The sequence below is a fragment of the Pelophylax lessonae genome, assembly GCF_965119305.1.
Source record: "Pelophylax lessonae genome assembly, chromosome: 4".
In the NCBI taxonomy this organism is placed as follows: domain Eukaryota; kingdom Metazoa; phylum Chordata; class Amphibia; order Anura; family Ranidae; genus Pelophylax; species Pelophylax lessonae.
The window spans coordinates 577,286,690-577,310,594 of NC_138771.1; the positions used below are offsets into that span (position 1 = coordinate 577,286,690).

Here is a 23,905-nt window from a genome sequence, read left to right on the forward strand (position 1 = left end):
AGCATTGTTTTGTCAGAAAAAACGCCCGATGCTTGTAAAAGTGTGTGATGTGTTAAGGCGCGTTTAGGCATGTTTACAGGCGTCAGGCTCTTAGGCGTTAATTCCTTTATTTGGTCAGAATAATAATTCTGCCCAAGCATCAAGCGTTTTTTTTTTTTTTGGCAAAATGCCGCTCCTCCTGGATGCACTCACAGTGGGGTTTTCTCCTGCCTGTAAAAGCCCCTGCCATTAAACGCTGCTAAAGGTCTATGTGTGCATGGACACATAGGCTAACAGGAGGGGAGTTTAGAGGCAGGAAAAAAATGCGGCAGATGCCAGATATGCAGTCTTAACAAATGTAAGACAAGAAAAATACTTGAGTTCTCTTCTAATATTACTTCAAAAATATAAGCGGTAAGACCCTTTATCACTTGTAGCACCGCACATGTAGTATATTTACTCCAATGCCTGTGTGGGTTACAATACATGGGCCGTACAACTCGCTCGCTGAATGTCAGATTCAATGAGCATATTGCCAACATTTGAAAGAGGTACAAGAATCATAGTGTCTAACGACACTATGATCTTGTACATGGGAGAGAACCAGCAGGGACCCTCTTCGTGGGAATTTACCATTTTGTTCCCCATTGGAGAGGGAGCCTCAGAGTTAGGGAATTATCTAAAATTGAAACCAAGTGGATTTATCTTCTCAAAAGATACTAATGTAGATTGGGATGTTAACTGTTTTTTGGACAACTCATAAACCAGCTTAGTTTTATTTATTTTTTGTTTATATCAGATCTGATAATGTTGTGATTGTCTTTACCGGAACTAAACAATATTACTCTTCTGGGGATACTCATCCACCATCCCTGCTCTAATAAGGCGTGGGAGCAGTGCATTGCTACTGCGTTGAGGACGAGGCGTGATGTCCCTGTGTTGTGAAAATGAGGCTTGAGTGTTTTGTTGAACAGCAAAGCTTGGGGAGTGAGGACGAAGCTTAGTTAACGATGATGGTTATATAAAGCGATGGCAGGATGTGACACTCATGCCCCGGAAGAATTTCTCTAATGACGAAACTGGTAGGGCGGAGTTACATGTCCATGTCAACGACACTACCTGAAAGTGCTAGCGATTGACGTTTTTTTGTACCTGGATTTGTTTAAGGCTGATTGAATTTGGAACCATATAAGTGCAATATTTTATAATAAAAGTAACTCATAAGAGGTTTTACACTATTGGCGTTTATCTTTTATAGGGTGCATACTATTGGATGTGATGGCTTGAGGCTAGTGGAGTGTCACCATATCCTTAAATGTTTTGGAATGGCTCACATTGCAAATGATGAAATAGGAGTGGATGAGACACAGTAGCTTATTGTGACATCCCGTAATAGGAGATCTATGTACATTGTGTATGTGGTGGCGGTAAATTCACTAGGTGAAGGGACCCCATTTGAATCTGGAACACAGCAATTTTTTTTTCACTTATCATTACAACCCCTTTGGATTTTTCACTTGTGTTATGAGTTTAAGGCTCCTTTCACACGGCCGCTCCGTGTGAAAGGTCCGCTGCGGGACTTTTTTTTTTTTTTCCACGGAGCGGATGACATTTGTGTCATCCGCTCCGTGTGCCCGCATATCATCCCATCCGTTTGCGGATGATATGCGGACATAATGTAAGTATATGGCACTGCGGATGTCAGCGGATGACACCGCTGACATCAGATTTTCCTTCCTTTCCGTTTTTTACACGGAAGAAAAAATGGGGTTCTGTTCCATTTGTAAAAACGGAACAGAACTGAAAGGAGGAAAATCGGGTGTCAGCGGATGGTATTCCGCTGACACCCGCAGTGCCATTCACTTACATTATGCCCGCAAATCATCCGCAAATGGATGGGATGATTTGCGGATACACGGAGCGGCCGTGTGAAAGGACCCTAACACTTGGACTCAATGTTTATTATTGTGTCTGATTTTTAATTTAGCACAACACTGTTTTAGTATTAATCTTTATTGTGATAAATATCTCACGTGAGTGGTGCAGCTTTCATTTGATTCATATATCACAAGGGCAATATTCTTTTGTTGTCAAAGGAAAAAAATACTGTCTGATGCCCCAAGAGCAGCTGCAAAGTCATCCAGTGTGCTTGAGGCCCAAGAGGCAGAAAAAAACAAAAAACCACTGCCAGTGCTTTCAGGAGCAGCGGCTTTTTGACAGAAATATTGCTTGACACTTGTTGACACGCTTGATGCTTGTTAGTGCACAGTAATGCTTATTAAAGCGTGATCATGCTAAGTACTTTTAGCGATTGAGTGGTAATTCATTTTAATAACCAGAATAGATTATTATTATTCTGGCGTAAACGTTGGGTGCTTCTTTGGCCAAATGTTGCTGCCAGGAGGAAAGGCTTTTGGTAGTCTGTGTGCAGAAAAACATGGTTTTCCATTTTTAAAAATGATTGTGCTGAGGTTTATAAATGTATGTTAGACTCTTGTCTGTGGCACAGTCATTCAAGCATATTTTGTGAATAGAATTATGGCATATGTTAGGCTTCATCTAGACGTGTTATTGGGGGGCAGCAAAAATGCACAGTTGAGTTGCATTTTTGATGCTTGTCAACCGCCCTCCCCCCCTTAAGCTGCAATGGGCAGCAGATGGGGGTGTTTACATGCCGCAGTTGCAATGCTTCGCTTTGTGTCATGGCAAAGTCTGCCCGACATGTCGCAAATGTGCTAAATACAACACATTCAGGTAAATGGGGAAGCACCACAAAAGCTGTAACATCAATTGTGTCACATTGCTTCATCACTGCCTGTCAATAGCCTCTGAAGCACGATCCAAACGCAGATCATGCTTCAGAGGAAAGGGGAATTTAGATCCATGTCTAAATCTACCTTTACTGTGCACAGTACAGTAAGGTTTAAATGATTGTAAAGCTTTACATTTTTTTTAAATTAAAATAACAAACATGCTATACTTACCTGCTCTGTGCAATGGTTTTGCACAGAGCAGCTCCCACAGGCAGCAGAACTTGGTCCCGCCCCCTGCACTTTGCTCACAGCTTTTGACTGACAACAGCTAAAGCCAATGGGCCAAGCCTATGGGACAGGGGAGAGGGGTGAAAAGCTGCTGTAGATATGCACATTGCTGGATCGAGATCAGGAATAATATTTGGGCGGAGGGGGGGGGGGCGCGGCATTAATAAAAGGTTTTTACCTTAATGCAGAGAATGCATTAAGGTACAAAAAAACTTTTACCTTTACAACCACTTTAGGTTTTATACTGCTCTCACTGTTAACACAATTTTGCTACACCCAAAATTTTCCAAAGCGCACTATGTATGCCGCCTCATTATTATTATTATATAGGATTTATATAGCGCCAACAGTTTGCGCAGCTTCTCCTATGAACCACGCAGGTTGATCCCCCCTAGAAGATTCTCTTTGTGTAACTACAGTGTATGATTGCCATCCAGTTACAAAATGAGACTGTAAATTGTCTCCCCTATGTTGCCATATGTGCGTACGTTTCTGAAGAACAACTATTAGTAACTCTAGACAGATATCATTAGTGCTGATGAAAGAGTTTTCACATTGGCCACTTCCTGCAGGAAGGAAGCGGTGGATTGATTCCACTTTGCTGTGTTAACTCCTAATTGGCCAGACCACTGTTTAGGTACTTGCTTATGGTCACAGAAATAGTACCTGGTAAGTCAAGTCGATACCCCCACTTCCTGAACATCGTAAATCTGAAACTTACAAGTCTTTACATTGCAGAAGATTCCAACGTCTTACCTGCCTCTGCTCTGTCTGCAAGCACTGCTTCAGTATTAGACACGCAACTGCCAGCACGACTCCGGGTGCGAAATGCATCCTGGGGGGGGGGGGGGGTGGGGAGACAGAATGAAAGGGGTTTTCACTATCAAACAGGTTAAACTGTATTTATCCAATATTTGTTATGCAACTTTCTGATTTATGTGCTGGCAGATAGTCAAAAGTACAGTCAAAGGATAAGTCCACCCTAAAACTAAAATCCCTGCATCGATAGATCTCCACAATCTAACAATAACCTATCCAGCCCTGTAAAGAAGAAATCAGTATACTTACCTTTTTTGAAGCCGATCCGACCCGATCTCCAGCGGCAGAAGCTCTGCAGAGGACACGGCCGACAACGGCTGTGAAATGAATGGGAAGTGACGTCACCCATAGACTTACTATGGGGCTTCCGTTGTCGGCTGTGTCCCCTGCACCCGCCTCCACAGCAAAGCCGCAGCTGACAGCTCAGCGTGGGATCGGATCAGCTTCAAAAAAGGTAAGTATACTGATTTCTTCTTTACAGGGATGGATAGGTCAGTGTTATATTGTGGAGATCTAAAGATGCAGGGATTTTAGTGTTAGGGTGGACTTAACCTTTAAAACAATGCTAGCATTTACAGGCAACATGATTGGCATCCAGGATTGAGCATTAAAGTATAACTAAAGGCAAACCCTGTTTTTTTTTGTTTTGGATAGAGTGGAGATGGATTAGAAACCCTGACAGTTTTTATTGCTGTCTGTGCCCCCATTAGGGAAATTTAGGGAAATTCAACCACTGAAAGTAAAAGAAAAGCCCAAATTTTGGGTTATCCCCAGAAAAGTAATGGAGGAGAAATCTTCAAATGGGGACACTAGTTCTGGTGACTTGGGGGTCCCCAAGGAATTCCCTTAATTTGCAGCGATTTGCTCTCACTTCCTGTTTGGCTATGGGACAGGAAGTGAAGGGAAATCTCAGCAATCAGACACTAATGGTGAAAAAAAACCTGACACGGGTTGTAACTCCCCCTTGCTCTATCCAAAAGGAAAAAAAAAGTTTTGCCTATAGTTTTACTTTAGGGACACAGTCTAGTCACCAAATTTGCAGATCACTGCTTGCTTGGCCCACTTTTATTGGACAAGAAACATTACAACAGGGTTTCCCCACACAGGGGTTTTCAACATCACTTCCAAGCACAGAGCAAATGTTTATTCGGCCTCCTGATTTCTTCTTGCAGCATCGCTGCTCTGACCTCAGGCTTGGGCCCTTGTCTATTCCTTCAGATCGTCTCACAGCACTAGTGATCAAACTGAAATTTTAAAGCAGTCCCTATCGAGCGACTTCTCATGAATGGGAACAACCATACATGGATTGAAATTCATCCAGCTGAACTGGCCAAATTTCGATCCATGTACGGCCAGCTTAAGTTGCTGAGGCATGAATGAAAGGGAAATTTTTAACCACATCAGCTCCAGAAGATATGCCCTCCTTTATGACTAGGCCATGCGACACTGTACCAAAATAAAATTTATCTCATCTTTATTCCCACAAATAGAGCTTTCTTTTGGTGGTATTTGATCACCTCTGCGGTTTTTATTTTCTTGCGCTATAAACAAAACAAAACCAACAATTTTAAAAATATAACCACAATATTGTTTACTTTCTGCTATAAAACATATCCAATAACAAAATTGAAAAAAATCGAATTTCTTCATCAATTAAAGCCAATATGTATTCTTCTACATATTTTTTGGTAAAAAAAGTCCCAAAAAGCATATTTAGATTGGCTTGCACAAAAGCTATAGAAAATACAAGCTATGGGATATTTTATTTATTTATTTATTTTTTTTACTAGTAATGGCGGAAATCAGTGACTGTTAGCAATTTTGCAAATATATGCGATATTGCAGCAGACAAATCGGACACTAACTGACACTTTCAACACATTTTGGGGACCAGTGACACCAATACAGTAATCAGTGCTAAAAATATACACTGTCACTGTACTAATGACACTGGCAGGGAAGGGGTTAACATCAGGGGTGTTCAAAGGGTTAACTGAGTGCCTAGCCTGTGCTGGGACATGGATGAGCAAGTTTGGGGTGGATGAACTTGATTGGCTTGCACAGAGTCATGACCTCAATCCAATAGAACACCTTTGGGATGAATTAGTGGGGAGACTGTGAGCCAGGCCTTTTCATCCAACATCAGTGCCTGACCTCACAAATGTGCTTCTGGAAGAATGGACAAACATTCCCATAGACTCACTCCTAAACCTTGTGGACAGTCTCCTCAGACAAGTTGAAGCTGTTATAGCTGCAAAGGGTGGGCCAACTCAATATTGAACCCTACGGACTAAGACTGGGATGCCATTAAAGTTCATGTGTGTGTAAAGGCAGACGTCCCAATACTTTTGGTAATATTGAATATTGTGTACATCCAAGAAATTCTAGAGTTGCCAAAATGTCTTACAAATGTATGCCAGACATTTACCTTTGTGTATAGTGTGATGGTGTTACTGCATGTAATGTGGTTCTGTCAATGCACATTCAGAAACAATGACTGCAAATGCACACTTCGGTGCTTTTAAAGTGGAACTAAATTGCATCTGAGCACCACAAGCTGAAAATGTCATTTCATTTTTCATTTTTTATTATTTAAAACAAACTCATTCATCCATCCATCCATGTCTCCATGCTTTTTTTTTTCGTTGAAAAACACCCCCTCTTGCATTTCTAACCATGGTCATATTAAATAAGGGCAGATGATTCATGTACATCTACTTACTGGTAGTCATCTGCCCCAGCACAGACATACAGCCAGGAGGGTGTGCTTAGCTAAGAAAGCCCCCCCCCCCCCTCTCTCTTCCAAATGAAAGAAAAAAATGCCCACAAAGCCTCCTGGGATATATGACATACATACAGTATCTCACAAAAGTGAGTACACCCCTCACATTTTTGTAAATATTTTATTATATCTTTTCATGTGACAACACTGAAGAAATGACACTTTGCTACAATGTAAAGTAGTGAGCGTACAGCTTGTATAACAGTGTACATTTGCTGTCCCCTCAAAATAACTCAACACAGCCATTAATGTCTAAACCGCTGGCAACAAAAGTAAGTACACCCCTAAGTGAAAATGTCCAAATTGGACCCAATTAGCCATTTTCCCTCCCTGGTGTCATGTGACTCATTAGTGTTACAAGGTCTCAGGTGTGTTAAATTTGGTGTTATCGCTCTCACTCTCTCATACTGGTCACTGGAAGTTTTACCTGGAACATTACACCTCATGGCAAATAACTCTCTGAGGATCTGAAAAAGAGAATTGTTGCTCTACATAAAGATGGTCTGCATGGCTCTCCTCCCAGAAGGAAGCCTCTTCTAAAGATGATGCACAAGAAAGCACGCAAACAGTTTGCTGAAGACAAGCAGACTAAGGACATGGATTACTGGAACCATGGCCTGTGGTCTGATGAGACCAAGATAAACTTGTGGTAAGAGTGTCATGGTCTGGGGCTGCATGTGTGCTGCCAGCACTGGGAAGTTACATTTCATTGAGAGAACCAAGATCACCATTGCCTTGCTAAAAAAGCTGAGGGTAAAGGTGATGGACTGGCCAAGCTTGTCTCCAGACCTAAACCCTATTGAGCATCTGTGGGGCATCCTCATATGGAAGGTGGAGGAGCGCACGGTCTCTAACATCCACCAGCTCTGTGATGTTGTCATGGAGGAGTGGAAGAGGACTCCAGTGGCAACCTCTGAAGCTCTGGTGAACTCCATGCCAAAGAGGGTTAAGGTAGTGCTGGAAAATAATGGTGGCCACACAAAATATTGACACTTTGAGCCCAATTTGGACATTTTCTCTTAGGGGTGTACTCACTTTTGTTGCCAGCAGTTTATATTAATGGCTGTGTGTTGAGTTATTTTTAGGGAACAGCAAATACCCACTGTCATACAAGCTGTACACTCACTACTATACATTGTAGCAAAGTGTCATTCATTTTTTCAGTGTTGTCACATGAATAGATATAATAAAATATTTACAAAAATGTGAGGGGTGTACTCACTTTTGTGAGATACTGTAATTTTGGCCTAGGCCAGAAACCAGGAAGCAACTAATGAAATGTAAAACAACGTTTAAAATAAGTAAATATAATATACCTTTCGATCTACAGTATTTAATAAGGCTTAGCAGCATAAGTATTAACATTAGTTTCACTTTAAAAATGATTGCATTAAATGGTGGTCCAGCAGTTATGACTGCAGCTACTGTATAAGGGCAAGAGAAACAGATCCCTGATTATGGATGTGATCCCTATTTTATTAAAATGTTAGGCTGTCTTAAGCAAAAAAAAAAAAAAAATTACCTGCTCCTCTCCTTTTGTCCTCAAAATACGTCCTTCTACAAGGGAGAAACTTGAAACATCCCATACAGGAACTTCAGGCGTAGGGGTGGCAGAAGGAAAGACCAGCAACTCTGAAATATACAATTACAGGGCACATCAAATCAGGAAAAATATACATAAGGTGACAAACATACATGCTTTTTGACAACATTTGGTATCTATCCATACTATATCTAGGACTTCATATGCATTATAGGCTAATGTCAAATCTCAGTGCTCCAATGCCTTACAGATATGAAAAATTTAATTAACTTTATCATTCTGCATGAATGCTACTTAATTTCATACCTGCCAATAGATTGTTTTATTAGGATATTTTCAGATTCAAAAGCCACCTGGGAATATGAAAATAGGCTTGTCCCAATGAAAGCATAGTTGGGATATTTAAACCGACTTTGGTTTATTTTATGAGTGGACTTAGCTGTGATTTATTTATGCCAGTCCTGCTTTCTAACAATACTCAAGCTGGTACTCCTCTCTGAAAACATGTGTGTTAAACCATCTATTCTAATATAACTGTGTTCATGTGCATAAAGTAGCATTTTTTTCTATCCAGAGCTTCTCTTGCACTTTTCCTATGTAGCACTCTCTAGTGTGCTACTAGGTTAGTGCAGGAAAATGTATTTGTTAAAGTGAGTCTGAATCTAGGTCAGGGTTTATTGCAGGTCAGGCTGGATGACTCACAGAGGCAGGTCTCTGATGCTTCCCCCTGGAACTGGAAGTTTGGAGAAACTTCTAGAAGTTAGTAGGCAGAGGCCAGGAGAGTTAATCTGCATACTTAAGGGAATCTGGCCAATCCCAAGCGTACTGTCCTGGCAAGGTGGCTAGGTCAGCACTCAAATACGAATGATTAATGCTAGCAGGGGAGTCGGGTGGAAGATGAAGTGCTGAGGAGGCTGTTGGTCGCCTAGGAGGGATCTGGCTCAGGCTGGCTTAGGAAGACCCTTACAGCATCACGGTTTGTCTAGAAATCTCACCTGAGAAGCAGTAGGAGCAAGCAGAGTGAGTACATTAGAACACTCATTTTTTAAAAAAAATAAAACTAGTGACAACAACCACTTCTCTAATGTCACCATCCACTGCCCTACTGATACGATACTATGGATACGATCCTCCTCCCCCCAAAAAAGAATTGTGAAAAAATAACAGATTTGCACAAAACGACTATTTACACCTATAATAGCATTTTTAGCTTCCTTTCAAAATACCCTCCACCGAACATTCACCTTCCTACCTCTCTATGGAAATTCCTCACCTTACCTCACTCCTCTACTAAAGGCATCTCCTTTTTTTATAATCTTTTCCATTGCAAACTTCTTTTCTCCAAAACTGCGCCCATGCTCAAATGGGAAGAGGAGCTTCAAACGCCTTTCTCTGATGCCCAATGGAAATCGGCTATACGCAGCACCTACCAGGTTTCGAGTTGTGTCACCCACTGGGAACAATCTCAAAAAATGCTCAACAGGTGATATTTAACTCCTTAGTGCTTATCAAAATTTTATAAGTCTCACAACTCGCTCTGTTGGCACCATTGCGGCCAAATAGGCACTATACTGTATCTCACATTTTCTGGTCATGCAAAAGCCTCACCAGCTTCTGGAGAAAGGTGTTTGAGATCCTCTCTGATACCACTGGCATCATACTTGCTCCTAATCCGGCCCTAGCTCTCCTTTCCTTAGGCATTGACAATATTCACCCTAGTATGAGAACGGTTACCACCCATGTTCTATTAGTTGCCAAAACCATTATAGCAAGGCACTGGAAAAAACCGACCCACCTTCCCACTCGGAAGTACTGTCTTATTAATACACAATTCTCCTACAAAAAAGCGTACTCATACTCTATATTTAAAAGTGCACAATTCCACGTCCGCTGGCAACCCTGGCTCACTAGCAAATACTACACTTCACCCTATTGACACTCATGGATGTTGATTCATTATGTATCAACCCAACTACCCTTGATTATACCGAAGTTCCTTTTATGCTAGTTTTGTCCTCTTTTTTTTACTATCTGACATGATATCTAATAACTACATCCATTCTGACATGTACACCTGTTTCTTTTTTTTTGCTCCAGAAACTACTGGTTGTTTATTGTATTGTTGTTCTTTTGAAAATTAATAAAAATTATTGAACCGAAAAAAATAAGAGATGAAATTGTAAAAAAATAAATAAATATATTTGGAAAAAATGTATGGAAAAAAAAAAAAAAACTAATGACACTGTCCAGTGCTCTACTGACACCGTCCAGCCATAACTGTCCACAACACCCACCCCCAACCGAAGCAATTTGAAAAAAATATTTGAAAAAAAACTAAAACTAAAAATGTAATAAATAATACAAAAAAAATAAAAATAAAAAACTACTGACACCATCCACTGCTCTACTGACACTGTCCACTGCCCTCACAAAATGTTTGTAAAAAAATAATACAAAAATAAAATTGTAAAAACGTATAAAAAAATAAATTATTAAACAAAACACTGTCTATTGCTCTACTGATACTATCTACTGCCCTACTGACACCATCCTGCACATACTACCCACCACCATATATTCTACACTCTTCTCCTGCACATACTACCCACCACCATATATTCCACACTCTTCTCCTGCACAGACTACTCTCTGCCACAGGGCTGATCCTAGGGTCACAGGCGCCTGGGTGCAGAAATTTTTCTGGCATCCCCACATGGGCGTGGTCATCTTACTAACCCCTCCCCTTTACACATGTTTCTATGGCAATGGCTCAAACACAGAGATGCTCCCCCAAGAAGTCTTTCCTTACCCCGGGACCCTCCCACGATCTCTTAAGAATAAACAAATTATAGTAAGAGAAGCAGGGTACTCTAATGGGAACTGGAGGGGGGTCTCTTTAATGGACACAGGGAGGGCATCTGTTAGAGAGTCTGTTAGACAGAGCCCCCAGACAGGAGATGGTAAGAGACTGCAGACTTGATACAAGAGATGGTCAGAGACTGCGGATATGATACAAGAGATCAATGCATTGATGCAGCCTCATCAGTGCCCACCAAATGCAGCCTCATCAGTGCCCATCAAATGCAGCCTCATCAGTGCCCATCAAATGCAGCCTCATCAGTGCCCACCAAATGCAGCCTCATCAGTGCCCACCAAATGCAGCCTACCAGTGCCCACCAAATGCAGATTAACAGTGCCCACCAAATGCAGCCTACCAGAGCTCACCAAATGCAGCCTACCAGAGCCCACCAAATGCAGCCTACCAGTGCCCATCAAATGCAGCCTCATCAGTGCCCACCAAATGCAGTCTACCAGAGCCCACCAAATGCAGCCTACTAGTGCCCACCAAATGCAGATTACCAGTGCCCACCAAATGCAGCCTACCAGAGCCCACCAAATGCAGCCTACCAGTGCCCACTGATCTCCAAATCAGTGCCAAATGATGATGCCAAATGATGTGCCAAGTGATCAGTGCCAAATGATCTCCAATTCTATGGTGCCTGCATACTTCCTGGTCCAATGCCACTTTGCTAAGGCAGCTCCATGACACCAGTAATCATTTTAGCTGTCTGTAAGGGGTGCATTACAGAAGTGGAGTGGGTTGCTGTATTGGAGAGCTGCCTGTTGGAGTGTTGAGTGTGGTGACAGAGATACAGAGAGAAACTGCTGCCACATCTACATAGCTGAGAGTGATTGGTCCTGAACTGCTGCTGACATCACTGGTTCTGTGAGAGATCATAGTTTCTGGGTCCTTGGTAACTGCTGACATCATAGGTTCCGTGAGAGATCGTCATTGTCAGGTCCTCCTGAGTTGCCGATGACGTTACTGGTTCCGGACGCATAGGAGGCATAATACCAGATTGTTTGGTGATGAGAGACTGCTGCCCACAACTTCTTTGCCTGCTTTTAAAAAAGGACAGTGTCACCTTACTGCAGGATACAGTTTGGGTAAATTGCACCCAATGTGGTGGGAACCACTCAAATCTGAGTGCTCCCATGCCAGAAATTTGGACCCCCAATGATTACAAATACATTAGCTAGTGGGAGAGGATTGGAGGGACTGATGGACCTTTAGCTTCCAGTACTGCCCCTTAGTTACGACCACCTTAATTTTAATTGGTATCAGTAGTTGTTTACTGTTATTGCCATTCTGTTTATTGCTTTATTGGGTGTATTGCACAAATGAATATTCCTTCTTAAGCCTTGGTGTGTCGGAGAGTATGGTGCTTCCCAGAGGGGCACTGGGAATAGGGGATACTTGCTACACTGTCTTAGGGTGTATCCACTCTGGATGGAGGAGGAAAGGAGTAGCACTGTTGGACAACAGCATTGTGAATCTGGAGACAGCATAATATTAGGCCAGCAAATTTAAATGCATTTGATTAATAAATTAAAGCCAAACTTCAGCTAACACTTCATAAGCAGTTACAGCAAAATATTTTTTTTTCCTTTTGGGATAAAGGCTTTACATAAATTAATAAAAGTTGACCATTTTAAGCACACGTGTCAGTGTTAAATTATTTGCCTCAACCTTCTAGCTGCCACTTTTACTGGACAGCTTGGTCTGTTAAGAAATTGAAAAATAACTGAATTAGTGGCCAGATCAATAGATGCCAGCTTAGTGTGAGATACACATCACTATATCTCAGTGACTTGGTTTTGCAATTGCAATAGTCAAGACAGCCTCAACTAAAATATTCTGTATCCACATTCCACATCAGAGTTTCAGTACAGTGTTATTTTTTTTTGGTGTCCTAAAAAATATTGGCATCATAATATATTAGGAAATAATGCTAACATATAGTAAACAACTACTTGGGGAGCCAGTCTATATGATGAGGCCACAAGGTAGTGCACTGGGAACAAGATTAGAGATTTTTTTGGATAAATTCTGGTGTCTTTTCAGCAGACTTTGGATATAAGTAACAGGTGCTGAAAAATTGGTCATTGGGTGTCAAAGGTGCCTTCACACCGTAACTCTTGATAATAGCAAGAATTTCCTTCATATCAAAAATGTAAATGATATGCACCTGTCAAACAGGTGCGGAAAAATTGGTCTTTGGGTGTCTGTGGCGCCTTCACACCATAACCCTAAAGAGGTACTCTTGATGAAAGCAAGAATTGGCCTTGCTATCAAAAATTTAAATGATATGCATCTGTCAGACAGGTGCGGAAGAATTGGTCTTTGTTTGTCTATGTTGCCTTCACACCATAACCCTATAGAGGTACTCTTGAAGAAAGCTTGTTATCAAAAATTTAAATGATATGCACCTGTCAAACAGGTGTAGAAAAACTGGTCTTTGGGTGTCTGTGGCGCCTTAACACCATAACCCTAAAGATGTACTCTTGATGAAAGCAAGAATTGGCCTTACTATCAAAAATGTAAATGATATGCATCTGTCAAACAGGTGTGGAAAAAATTGGTATTTGGGTGTTATTTGTGCCCATGAAACCTACACCAAAAATGTTTTTTTCCAGATGAAATCAACACCCACAACCCTAGGCAGCCTAGAAGTCTTGCAGAGATTCCACATCCCACAAACACATAATCAGTGACAGTGGCATCAGGGGCTTCGTAGCTGCTGGTAATCCAGGACTGATTCATTTTGATAAATGTCAGACGGTCCACGGAGACTTTAGACAGACACGTTCTTTTATCAGTAACAAAACCTCCAGCAGCACTGAATGCCTGTTCAAAAAGCACACTGGATACAGGGCAGCCCAGCAGCTCAATTGCAGTTCTGGTCGGTGGTTTATTCTCATGACCCAGTAACCCAGTGGATCGTCAACTGGAAAGCTCTCCATCTCTGTTTTTTCCCCTAGATAATCATCCACTATATGATACAGATGCTGCCAATGGGATGTGGAGGCTGAGAGCCCTGGGCGGCGAGGACAACTTTTTTTTAAAATGCATCACTTACATGCCCCTTTCTCCACTGCTCCTCTCTTGACCAACAGAAGCCTCAAAACTATGTTTTCTACGACACTGCAACCTACCAGAGTCCAGAAAAGCATTAAATAAATTCCTCTTCCAAGTGTCCTCAAGAGATTTCATCTTCTGCATCTTCTGTGGAAACAGGTCGAGTTCTGAGACTTTCTCCTTGTAACGGTGGTCAAGGAGGGTTGACAACCAATAGTGATCCTTCTCCTTGATGCCACATATTATTGGGTCCTTTTGCAGGCTTTGAAGCATGAAGGAGCCCATGCACATTTGCGGGGACATGAGAAGCAGATTCCTCAGGGTCACTGAGAATTACAGTATCTGGAACTGTCTCCTCCCAGCCATGTACTACTCCCAAGGGTTCTGAGGATGGAAAACCATCTGTTGAGGGTTGATGTATGTCTTCCTCTGCTTCAATGCCTCCAAAACTGGCAGAATCCTCCTCCTCCTCCCTCTTCTCTTGTGCATTCTGTGGTGTAGGAAGAATGGTGTCTGCTTAAAGCAGGCCTTGAGAGGAAAGGAAGTCCTCCTCTTTCTTTGGCTGCTCTGCCTCGAGTGCCCTGTCCATGATGCCACGCAGAGTCTGCTCCAGCACGAATACAACAGGGATTGTGTCACTGATGCATGCATTGTCACAGCTCATCATCCTTGTGGCTTCCTAAAATAATGACAGTACAGTGCATGCATCCTTTATCAGCAGCTATTGGCGTGAGGAACGAAAGCCTGAGGCTGTCGTTGTGCCATACTCACACAGGTACTCGTTGACAGCCCTCTGCTGCATGTGCAGCTGCTGCAGCATTGCAAAATTCCAATTCCACCTGGTAGGCATGTCACAAATCAGGCAGTTTATGGGCAGGTGCAATTACCGCTGAAATATACAGCGCTAAATGGCACATAACGCACAGATATATACCGTGTTAAACGTGCACTAAAGCACTGAAATATACTGTGGTAAATGGCATGTAACGCACTGTAATTTACTGTACTAAATGTGCAGCAATGCACAGAAATATTCTGTGTTACACATGCACTAACGCACTGAAATATATTGCGGTAAATGGCACATAATGCACTGAAATATACTGTGTTAAACATGCAAACACGCACAGAAATATACTGCGTTAAACGTGCACTAACGCACAGAGATTTACTGCATTAAACGTGCAGTAACACACTGAAATGTACTGTGTTAAACAGGCAGTAACGCACAGAAATATACTGTGTTAAACGTGCACTAACGCACTGAAATATATTGCCGTAAATGGCACATAACGTACTGAAATATACTGTGTTAAACATGCACTATCGCACAGAAATATACTGCATTAAACATGCAGTAATGCACTGAAATGTACTGCGTTAAACATGCAGTAATGCACAGAAATATACTGTGTTAAACGGCTCGTGACACACTGAACTATACTGCGTTAAACATGCAGTAATGCACTGAAATATCGTTTGTTAGACATGCACTAATGCACTGTTCTATAATGCAGTAAACCTGCCCTGACAAAGCAAACTGACACTAAAGTAAAAATGAATGGTCACTCACTACACTCACTGAACTATCACTAAATTCACTCTAAAGTGACACTAAAGTGAAAATGAATGGTCGCACTACACTCACACTGACTGAACTATTACTAAATTCACACTAAACTGATATTCTACACTGACAATAGAAACAGAATAGTACACTATAGCACACTAACTCTCTAGTAGCACTGAACAAAGCCCTGTTCTAGCTCTCTCCACACCGATATCACACTACAAATGGCTACTATTGAAAGAATACTTTTATAGTGTGGGGTTGGACTAAGAGCAATGATGCTCGAGCCGAACCGTTCAACCAATCCCTAATTATCAGTGCAAGTCCCCTTTAAATCTGGGAACACAGCTATGACCGCAGAATTAATTGTGTTACATGCATTGCACTTTTAATGGACAATAATTAAAAATTCATACTTTCTTAGTAGTGCACTAACTTTTGGGTCACTTTATTAAAAGTGATTATAATTTTTTTTTTAAATAAAACAGGTTTATACTTACATTTTCTGTGCAATGGAATTGCACAGAGTAGCCCCTGAACCTCTGGTCGCCCGCAAGCAATCTTGGCTGGGTGAGTGCCCCCATACAGGGCTGCTTTCTTTGGGGGCATGTGTGCGGGCTCGCCCTTGAGCTTTGTTGCTTGCATCTTTAGACACAGACAGCAGGGTTCTGCACCGCCTCTTGCTTTCTCATTACTGGCCTTGATTGACAGTAGCAAGCGCCCATGGGTCCCGCTGCCTCAGCAAAGCCAGTGGGTCCAGGAAGTGAGGGGAGAGAAGAGCTGCAGATGGGCACAGTGCTGGATTGAATGAGGGCTCAGGTAAGTTTAAGGGGGAGTAAGAGGGGAAATTGATGCCTAAATATTTTTTTACCTTAAAGTAGATATAAAGGATTTTTTTTTTTAAATAACAAACATGTCTATACTTACCTGCTCTGTGTATTACAATTGAACAGAGGAGCCCCGAACCTCCTCTTCTCAGGTCCCCTTCCGGGGTTCCTGGTCCCTCCGCTCTGTACAATTCCCCCATGGCAAGCCTCTTCCCATTGGGGTACTTGTGCATGCTCTTTCCTGAGCCCCGCTGTGTCCATTGACTCAGACAGCCCCTGCATCATTTGCTTTGATTGACAGCAGCGGGATGGCTTCCGGTGCCCCAGCAAAGCTAGTGAGATGCCAAGTGAGGGGAGAGAAGAGCTGCAGACATGCACAGCGCTGGATCTAATGAGGGCTAAGGTAAGTAAAAGGGGAGGCGGCAAAAGTGATGCCTAAACATTTTTCATCTTGATGCAAGGAATCCATTAGGGTAAAAAATATTTAGGCTTTGGAACCACTTTAATGCAAGGAATGAAATAAGGTAAAAATGATTAGGGATTATAACTAAGGATGATCGAACTTTTGAAAAGTTCGGTTCGGCCAGAACATCCGAACTTCCCGAAAGTTCGGCCCGGATTTCAGAACCCCATTGAAATCAATGGGACCCGAACTTCGGTAATCAAAAAACACATTTTATAAGCCCTAAAACCCAATAAATGCCCCTAAAAAGTGTTTAGGGTTCTGGGTCATGCCCCATTAACTATTAATCACACACAAAAAAGTTCTTAAAAATTGTCATTTTTGATAAAAAAAGCCAATTATTGAAAAAATTAAAAAAAAAAAGAGAGAGATTTTTTGATTTTGACTTTGGATTTAGTATCTGGGGGGTCTAAAAGGTGTGCATGTGAAGTTTCAGCTCTGTAGCATGTCCAGAACCATAAAGAAAATTGTTTGTATTAGAAAACTTTCAGCACAGGAGGTTGGCTTTCGCTGCTGTAACACCTTGCCGGTTTAATAGCAGGCATTTTTTTGGGGTCTTTGCAGTCAGGAAAAACATCTGAACTTGTGTATAGTGGTACTGTGCACAAGTTCTGATGTTTTGCCTGCCTCCAAAAACCCCCAAAAAATGCCAGCAAAAACACACCTGGGCATTTTTTTTTGACGCTAGCGGTTTTTTTTGGCATTTTTTGGGGTTCTTTTGAGGCAGGCAAAACATCAGAACTTGTGTATAGTGGTGTATATACACACATACATATATTTATATACACACCTAGACATATATAGGTGTGATAGTAGCAGAAATATATGCTTGCGCTAATGAAATCATTTACAGTAATATATTTCTGCTACTATCACACCTATATATGGCTAGGTGTCTATATACATATAATTATGTGTGTATATATACCACTATACACAAGTTCAGATGTTTTGCCTGCCTCAAAAGAACCCCAAAAAATGCCAAAAAAAACGCTAGCGTCAAAAAAAAAAATGCCCAGGTGTGTTTTTGCTGGCATTTTTTGGGAGTTTTTGGAGGCAGGCAAAACATCAGAACTTGTGCACAGTACCACTATACACAAGTTCAGATGTTTTTCCTGACTGCACAGAACCCAAAAAAATGCCTTCTTTTAAACCGGCAAGGTGTTACAGCAGCGAAGCCAACCCCCTGAGCTGAAAGTTTTCTAATACAAACAATCTTTTTTTTTTATGGTTCTGGACATGCTACAGAGCTGAAACTTCACATGTACACTTTTTAGACCCCCCCAGATCTGAAATCCAAAGTAAAAATCAAAAAATCTCTTTTATTTTTTTTTATTTTTTCAATAATTGGCTTTTTTTTATCAAAAATGACAATTTTTAAGAACTTTTTTTGTGTGATTTTGTGTATGGGGGGTCTAAAAGGTGTACCTGTGAAGTTTCAGCTCTGTAGCATGTCCAGAACCAGAAAAAAAAAGGATTGTATGTATTAGAAAACTTTCAGCTCAGGGGGTTAGCTTCTCTCCTCGGATTTCACACCTTGCCGATTTCAAAGCAGGCATTTTTTTGGGTTCTTTGCAGTCAGGAAAAACATCTGAACTTGTGTATAGTGGTACTGTGCACAAGTTCTGATGTTTTGCCTGCCTCCAAAAACTCCCAAAAAATGCCAGCAAAAACACACTTGGGCATTTTTTTTTGACGCTAGCGTTTTTTTTTGGCATTTTTTGGGGTTCTTTTGAGGCAGGCAAAACATCTGAACTTGTGTATAGTGGTATATATACACACATAATTATATGTATATAGACACCTAGCCATATATAGGTGTGATAGTAGCAGAAATATATTACTGTAAATGATTTCATTAGCGCAAGCATATATTTCTGCTACTATCACACCTATATATGTCTAGGTGTGTATATAAATATATGTATGTGTGTATATACACCACTATACACAAGTTCTGATGTTTTGCCTGCCTCCAAAAACCCCCAAAAAATGCCAGCAAAAACACACCTGGGCATTTTTTTTTTGACGCTGGCGTTTTTTTTGGCATTTTTTTGGGTTCTTTTGAGGCAGGCAAAACATCTGAACTTGTGTATAGTGGTATATATACACACATAATTATATGTATATAGACACCTAGCCATATATAGGTGTGATAGTAGCAGAAATATATTACTGTAAATGATTTCATTAGCGCAAGCATATATTTCTGCTACTATCACACCTATATATGTCTAGGGGTATATATACAGACATATATGTGTATATATACCCCCTATACACATGTTCAGATGTCATGTCTGACATCAAACATGTCCTCAAAAAAGCACTGGCAGTGGCAGCCCCTGCAGCATAAAAAATGCTTGGCTGGTGAGAAGCCATATTCCTGTCCCGAAGCAATTCAGAGAAATGATCATTTCTCTATAGCGGTCACCCTGCTATGGAAGGGTTTTGTCACCCTTCCATAGCAGTCACTGTCAGTTAACCCTACACTACACTACGGTCCCTTTACACTTAACACTTTCCCTACAGAAACTAAATTTTTGAAGCTAACTAAAGTGTAAAGGAGCACTCTAACTACACTAGATATCCCTTTCCTCACACTAAAAATAGCTAAATTACACTTTTAAAGTAAAATTAACAGAACTGCTTCCACTCTCTTCCATGTCCAGTATAACAATGCTAGGAATATGGCGGGGCGATCTTATATACTGGGGGGCGTATTCACTAATGATTGGTCTAGGGACCCCCTAGTCACTCCAATCACATTCCTAGCATTCTCCTGCCCCCTCAATTGGCTTTTGCTAATGGTTCTGGTCCAATCACGGGCTTTTAAAGCCCATTTCCTGAAGCATTGCATTTTGGTCGGTTCTGGTTGCCGAATTCCGAACTTTTTGGGCAAAAAGTTCTAAATTCGGCCGAACCTCGAACACCCAATGCTCAGGCCGAACCGATGGTGGACCCGAACCGTTCGATCATCCCTAATTATAACTACTATAATATTGTATTTTTCATTTTGATACACAATTTTTGCTTTTGAATTTTTACTCAACTGCACAACGGCAAAATTTTGAGTATAGTGATTTCACCTATATTCTGTATACTATATACATTATATTACCAAAAGTATTGTGACACCTGCCTTTACACACACATGAACTTTAATGGCATATCAGTCATAGTCTGTAGGGTTCAATATTGAATTGGCCCACCCTTTGCAGCTATAACAGCTTCAACTCTTCTGGGAAGGCTGTCCACAAGGTTTAGGAGTGTGCCTATGGGAATGTTTGAACGTTCTTCCAGAAGCGCATTTGTGAGGTTAGGCACTGATGTGGACAAGAATGCCTGGCTCGCAGTCTGCACTCTAATTCATCCCAAAGGTGTTCTATCGTTTGAGGTCAGGACTCTGTGCAAGTCAGTCAAGTTCCTCCACCCTAAACTTGCTCATCCATGTCTTTATGGACCTTACTTTGTGCACTGGTGCCCAGTCATGTTGGAACAGGAAGGGGCCAAAATGTCTTGGTATGCTGACGCCTTAAGAGTTTCCTTCACTGAAACTAAGGGGCCAAGCCCAACCCCTAAAAAACAACCCCACACCATAATCCTCCATCTAACAAATGATTTGGACCAGTGCACAAAGCAAGGTCCATAAAGACATGGATGAGAGAGTTTGGGTTGGAGGAACTTGACCGGCCTGCACAGAGTCCTGAACTCAACTTGATAAAACACCTTTGGGATGAATAAGAGGTCAGACTGTGAGCCAGGCCTACTCTCCAACATAAGTGCCTAACCTCACAAATGTGCTTCGGGATGAATGGTCAAACATTCCCAGAGACACACTCTTAAACTTTGTGGAAAGCCTTCCTAGAAGAGTTGAAGCTTGTATAGCTGCAAAGGGTGGGTCAACTCAATATTGCACCCTAATGACTAAGACTGGGATGCTATTAAAGTTTATGTAATGGATTAAAACAGTTAATCAAATTATACCCTATGAAAAGATAATGTATGAACATAGAGGAGTGACACAAAAATATCATAAGATATGGGATGTATGGAAAAATGCTAATGCTACTTTAGATAGGAGAGAAATATGAAAGGAAAGTGCTTGCCTAAATATAAAGATTAATGCTTGATAGATGATAATAAATAAGTTTGAATATCAGAGATAATATACTGAATATGGATATTCGTTATTTCTTTTTATCTGTATAGTTGTAAATGATGAGATCCTTTGGGAGACAAAGTTATATATTTGAGTATGTAAAGAGATACATATTGTATATAATTGTTGATAAATTTTGCAATAAAGAGTATTTAAAAAAGAGAAAAAAAAAGTTTATGTGTGTCTAAAGGTAGGCGTCCCAATACTTTTGGTAATATAGTGTATATCAGCGTGGCTAAGTTTGAATTTATTTTATTATATTGTCAAGAGGTGGTGTTTCCCATTGAAAGTTCTGGCAGCTAAATAATTGATTACTAGGCTAGTGTGAGTGACTATAAATGCTGGGGTATTTTCCTAACATTTATTAGAATTGAAGAAACATCTTGAATAAGTTGCTGAATGTCTTCAACATTACGGGACAAGTCCAAATGAATTTGACTAACACTTGCTGTAGTGCTAAAGGTCCACAGACCTCACAGGTATCCTAAAACAACTGTATCCAGCTGCATCCCCTCCTGGACATTTTCAGAAAGAACTGAAAAAAACCCAACCAGGAATAATGTTAAAATAATGTAAAACATTTTAATTGCTTAAAAAACTTGTTTTATGATTCATCTATAATAATGATCATCACAAATCTTTGTTGCATCAGGTGAGAAATCACGTTATACAAGGTTTCTTTCAACAATGCTCTCCAGAAACAATGATATATGGCTTTCCAGCATAGACACCAATATATAAACCATAAAAGGATGGCTGAAAGCACTTTGGTATTTGCATGTCAGAATTAGACTGAAAAGAACAGGAAACATGTTCAAATTTCCGCTACTGAAACCACATAGAGTCTATGGCACAGTTGCTGACAAAGTGTGTTTCCTCATCAATATCGAGAGATACAGAGATGCTCAATGTGTTATATCACGTACAGGCTTATTCTACCGAAACAGCGTACACCACAGCTTATAAACCTCCCCTTGTTATGAGAATCACAAATCCCAGCATCGTATGAGCTTGATATTTTTAAATTATGTAAATTGTGTAATTTAAAGCTGACCTCCACACAGATATAAAAGACCCAACTGAATCTTCTTCTAAATGTGTTTAATACTTAATTTAAAAACATGTAGACCCACTGTATTACAAATAGTTTGCTAAAGCACTGTGCGTCATAAATACATTTTATTAAAATATGATTTATTTTGACTATTTGTTCATCCTTTGCTGCGTCTGAGTTCTGTTGCTCTCCTGCAGCCTCCTTGCAGCTGCCTGCCATCTTTATATACTCCAGCATGGCTGTAGAAAAATCAGAGCTGCGCTTAAGCAAATCACAGCAAATCACAGTGTTATAAACTTAGGAACATATAACAAAGTCACATGGACTTTATTATATGTTCCTAAGTTTATTTTACTGTGATTTGCTTAACGCTTAGTTCTGATTTTTCTATATTTGTATGCACTATGTTTATATCACATGGATGAGTTGCTGCTCTTCAGATTTATTTACTCCAGCATAGCTGCATTGCATTTCTCAGGGTGGGTTTCCTGATAAGGAGAACAGTAGAACATTAAGATATAAAAATGGGTGCAGCGCTGAGAATCTGTATATAAGTATTAAACATATGTATATACCAGTGAAAAGATAAGTTCATGAAACAGTCCACAAGGCTGAAGTGAAAAGATCCAAAAGTAAATCCATATTTCCAAAACGTGCTTAAGGAGAAAATACTGGAAACCAAATTAGAAGCCGAAAGTGTTCAGGTGTCAGTGGTCACCAATGTGACAAGACCCACCACCAATATTGGAGGTATATGCGCTTACCAGAAATAGTGAACCTAGGTACTATACAGTAAATGGGTCATACAGGCAGGAATAATCACCAAAGATATAAGGACCACAATGGTTCAGGAGTCTTCAATCAGGATGTATCGCCACACTTCTGAAAGGGTTGGATTTCTTCTTTGATGGGCTGTCTCAAGGTTTGAGCCAGTATGCAAAACAAGCCAAATGGTCGACCATAGTATAAAACTGCTTAAAACATATTTCATAAAAAAAGTACACTTACAAGAATCTGCAGATAACCAGCGTATATGACATAGAATGATTACAGGCAGTACAGATTACGCTGACGTGTTTCGTCATACAGCGTATGATGCTGTGTCACATGAAAAGATATATTAAAATATTTACAAAAATGGGAGGGGTGTACTCACTTTTGTGAGATACTGTACTTAAGTCATACACACCATACAGGCTAAATGTATCAACCAAGCCGCTCTCTTCGGTCCTCCCAAGACCTCCTGCTCTCTAGCTCCCTTGTCATCTCCTCCTATGCTCGCCTCCAGGATTTCTCCAGAGCTTCTCCCATCCTTTGGAACCCTCTACCCAGAGGTCCCTCTTATTCCTTTTTTACCAAATTGTATTGTAACTGTAATGTCTGCCTTCATTTTATTAAGTGATGCGCAAACTGTTGGCGCTTTCATTCCTCAATTCTTAGTTCTTCTAAATTCTGTATAGTAACATTGGGGTTATTACTATATATACATAATGCTTATAAAACTATACACGTTCCTCTTTTTATATAATTTTTGTATACCTTCTAGGGATTCCCCCCACCCCTTTCTTTGGAAATTTTTTTTTGTTCATTTATAAGTGTACATTATATAATTTTATACACAATCATGGTATATTTCTTGTTGGTATTTATGTACACCATGATACTCACTTTATAAATTTGTTTGTGTGAGCCAGGCGAAATAGTAGTGCTTTCGTTCAGTGTGAAACTTTGCTCCTAGCACTGAG

At 40.6% G+C, this 23,905-nt stretch overlaps 1 protein-coding gene across 1 annotated transcript in view; it reads right to left on the reverse strand.

Annotated features, from left to right (window-relative positions):
- Positions 1-23,905, reverse strand: part of RASAL3 (RAS protein activator like 3) — a gene marked incomplete at its 3' end in the record, with an annotated part of 97,155 nt that overhangs the window by 68,131 nt on the left and 5,119 nt on the right. The window contains exons 2-3 of the mRNA XM_082253710.1: positions 8,144-8,253; positions 3,777-3,855 (exon numbers count right to left, since the gene is read on the reverse strand). Of these exons, the coding sequence (XP_082109836.1) occupies positions 3,777-3,855; positions 8,144-8,253 (189 nt within the window). The remainder of the gene's footprint in view (positions 1-3,776; positions 3,856-8,143; positions 8,254-23,905) is intronic.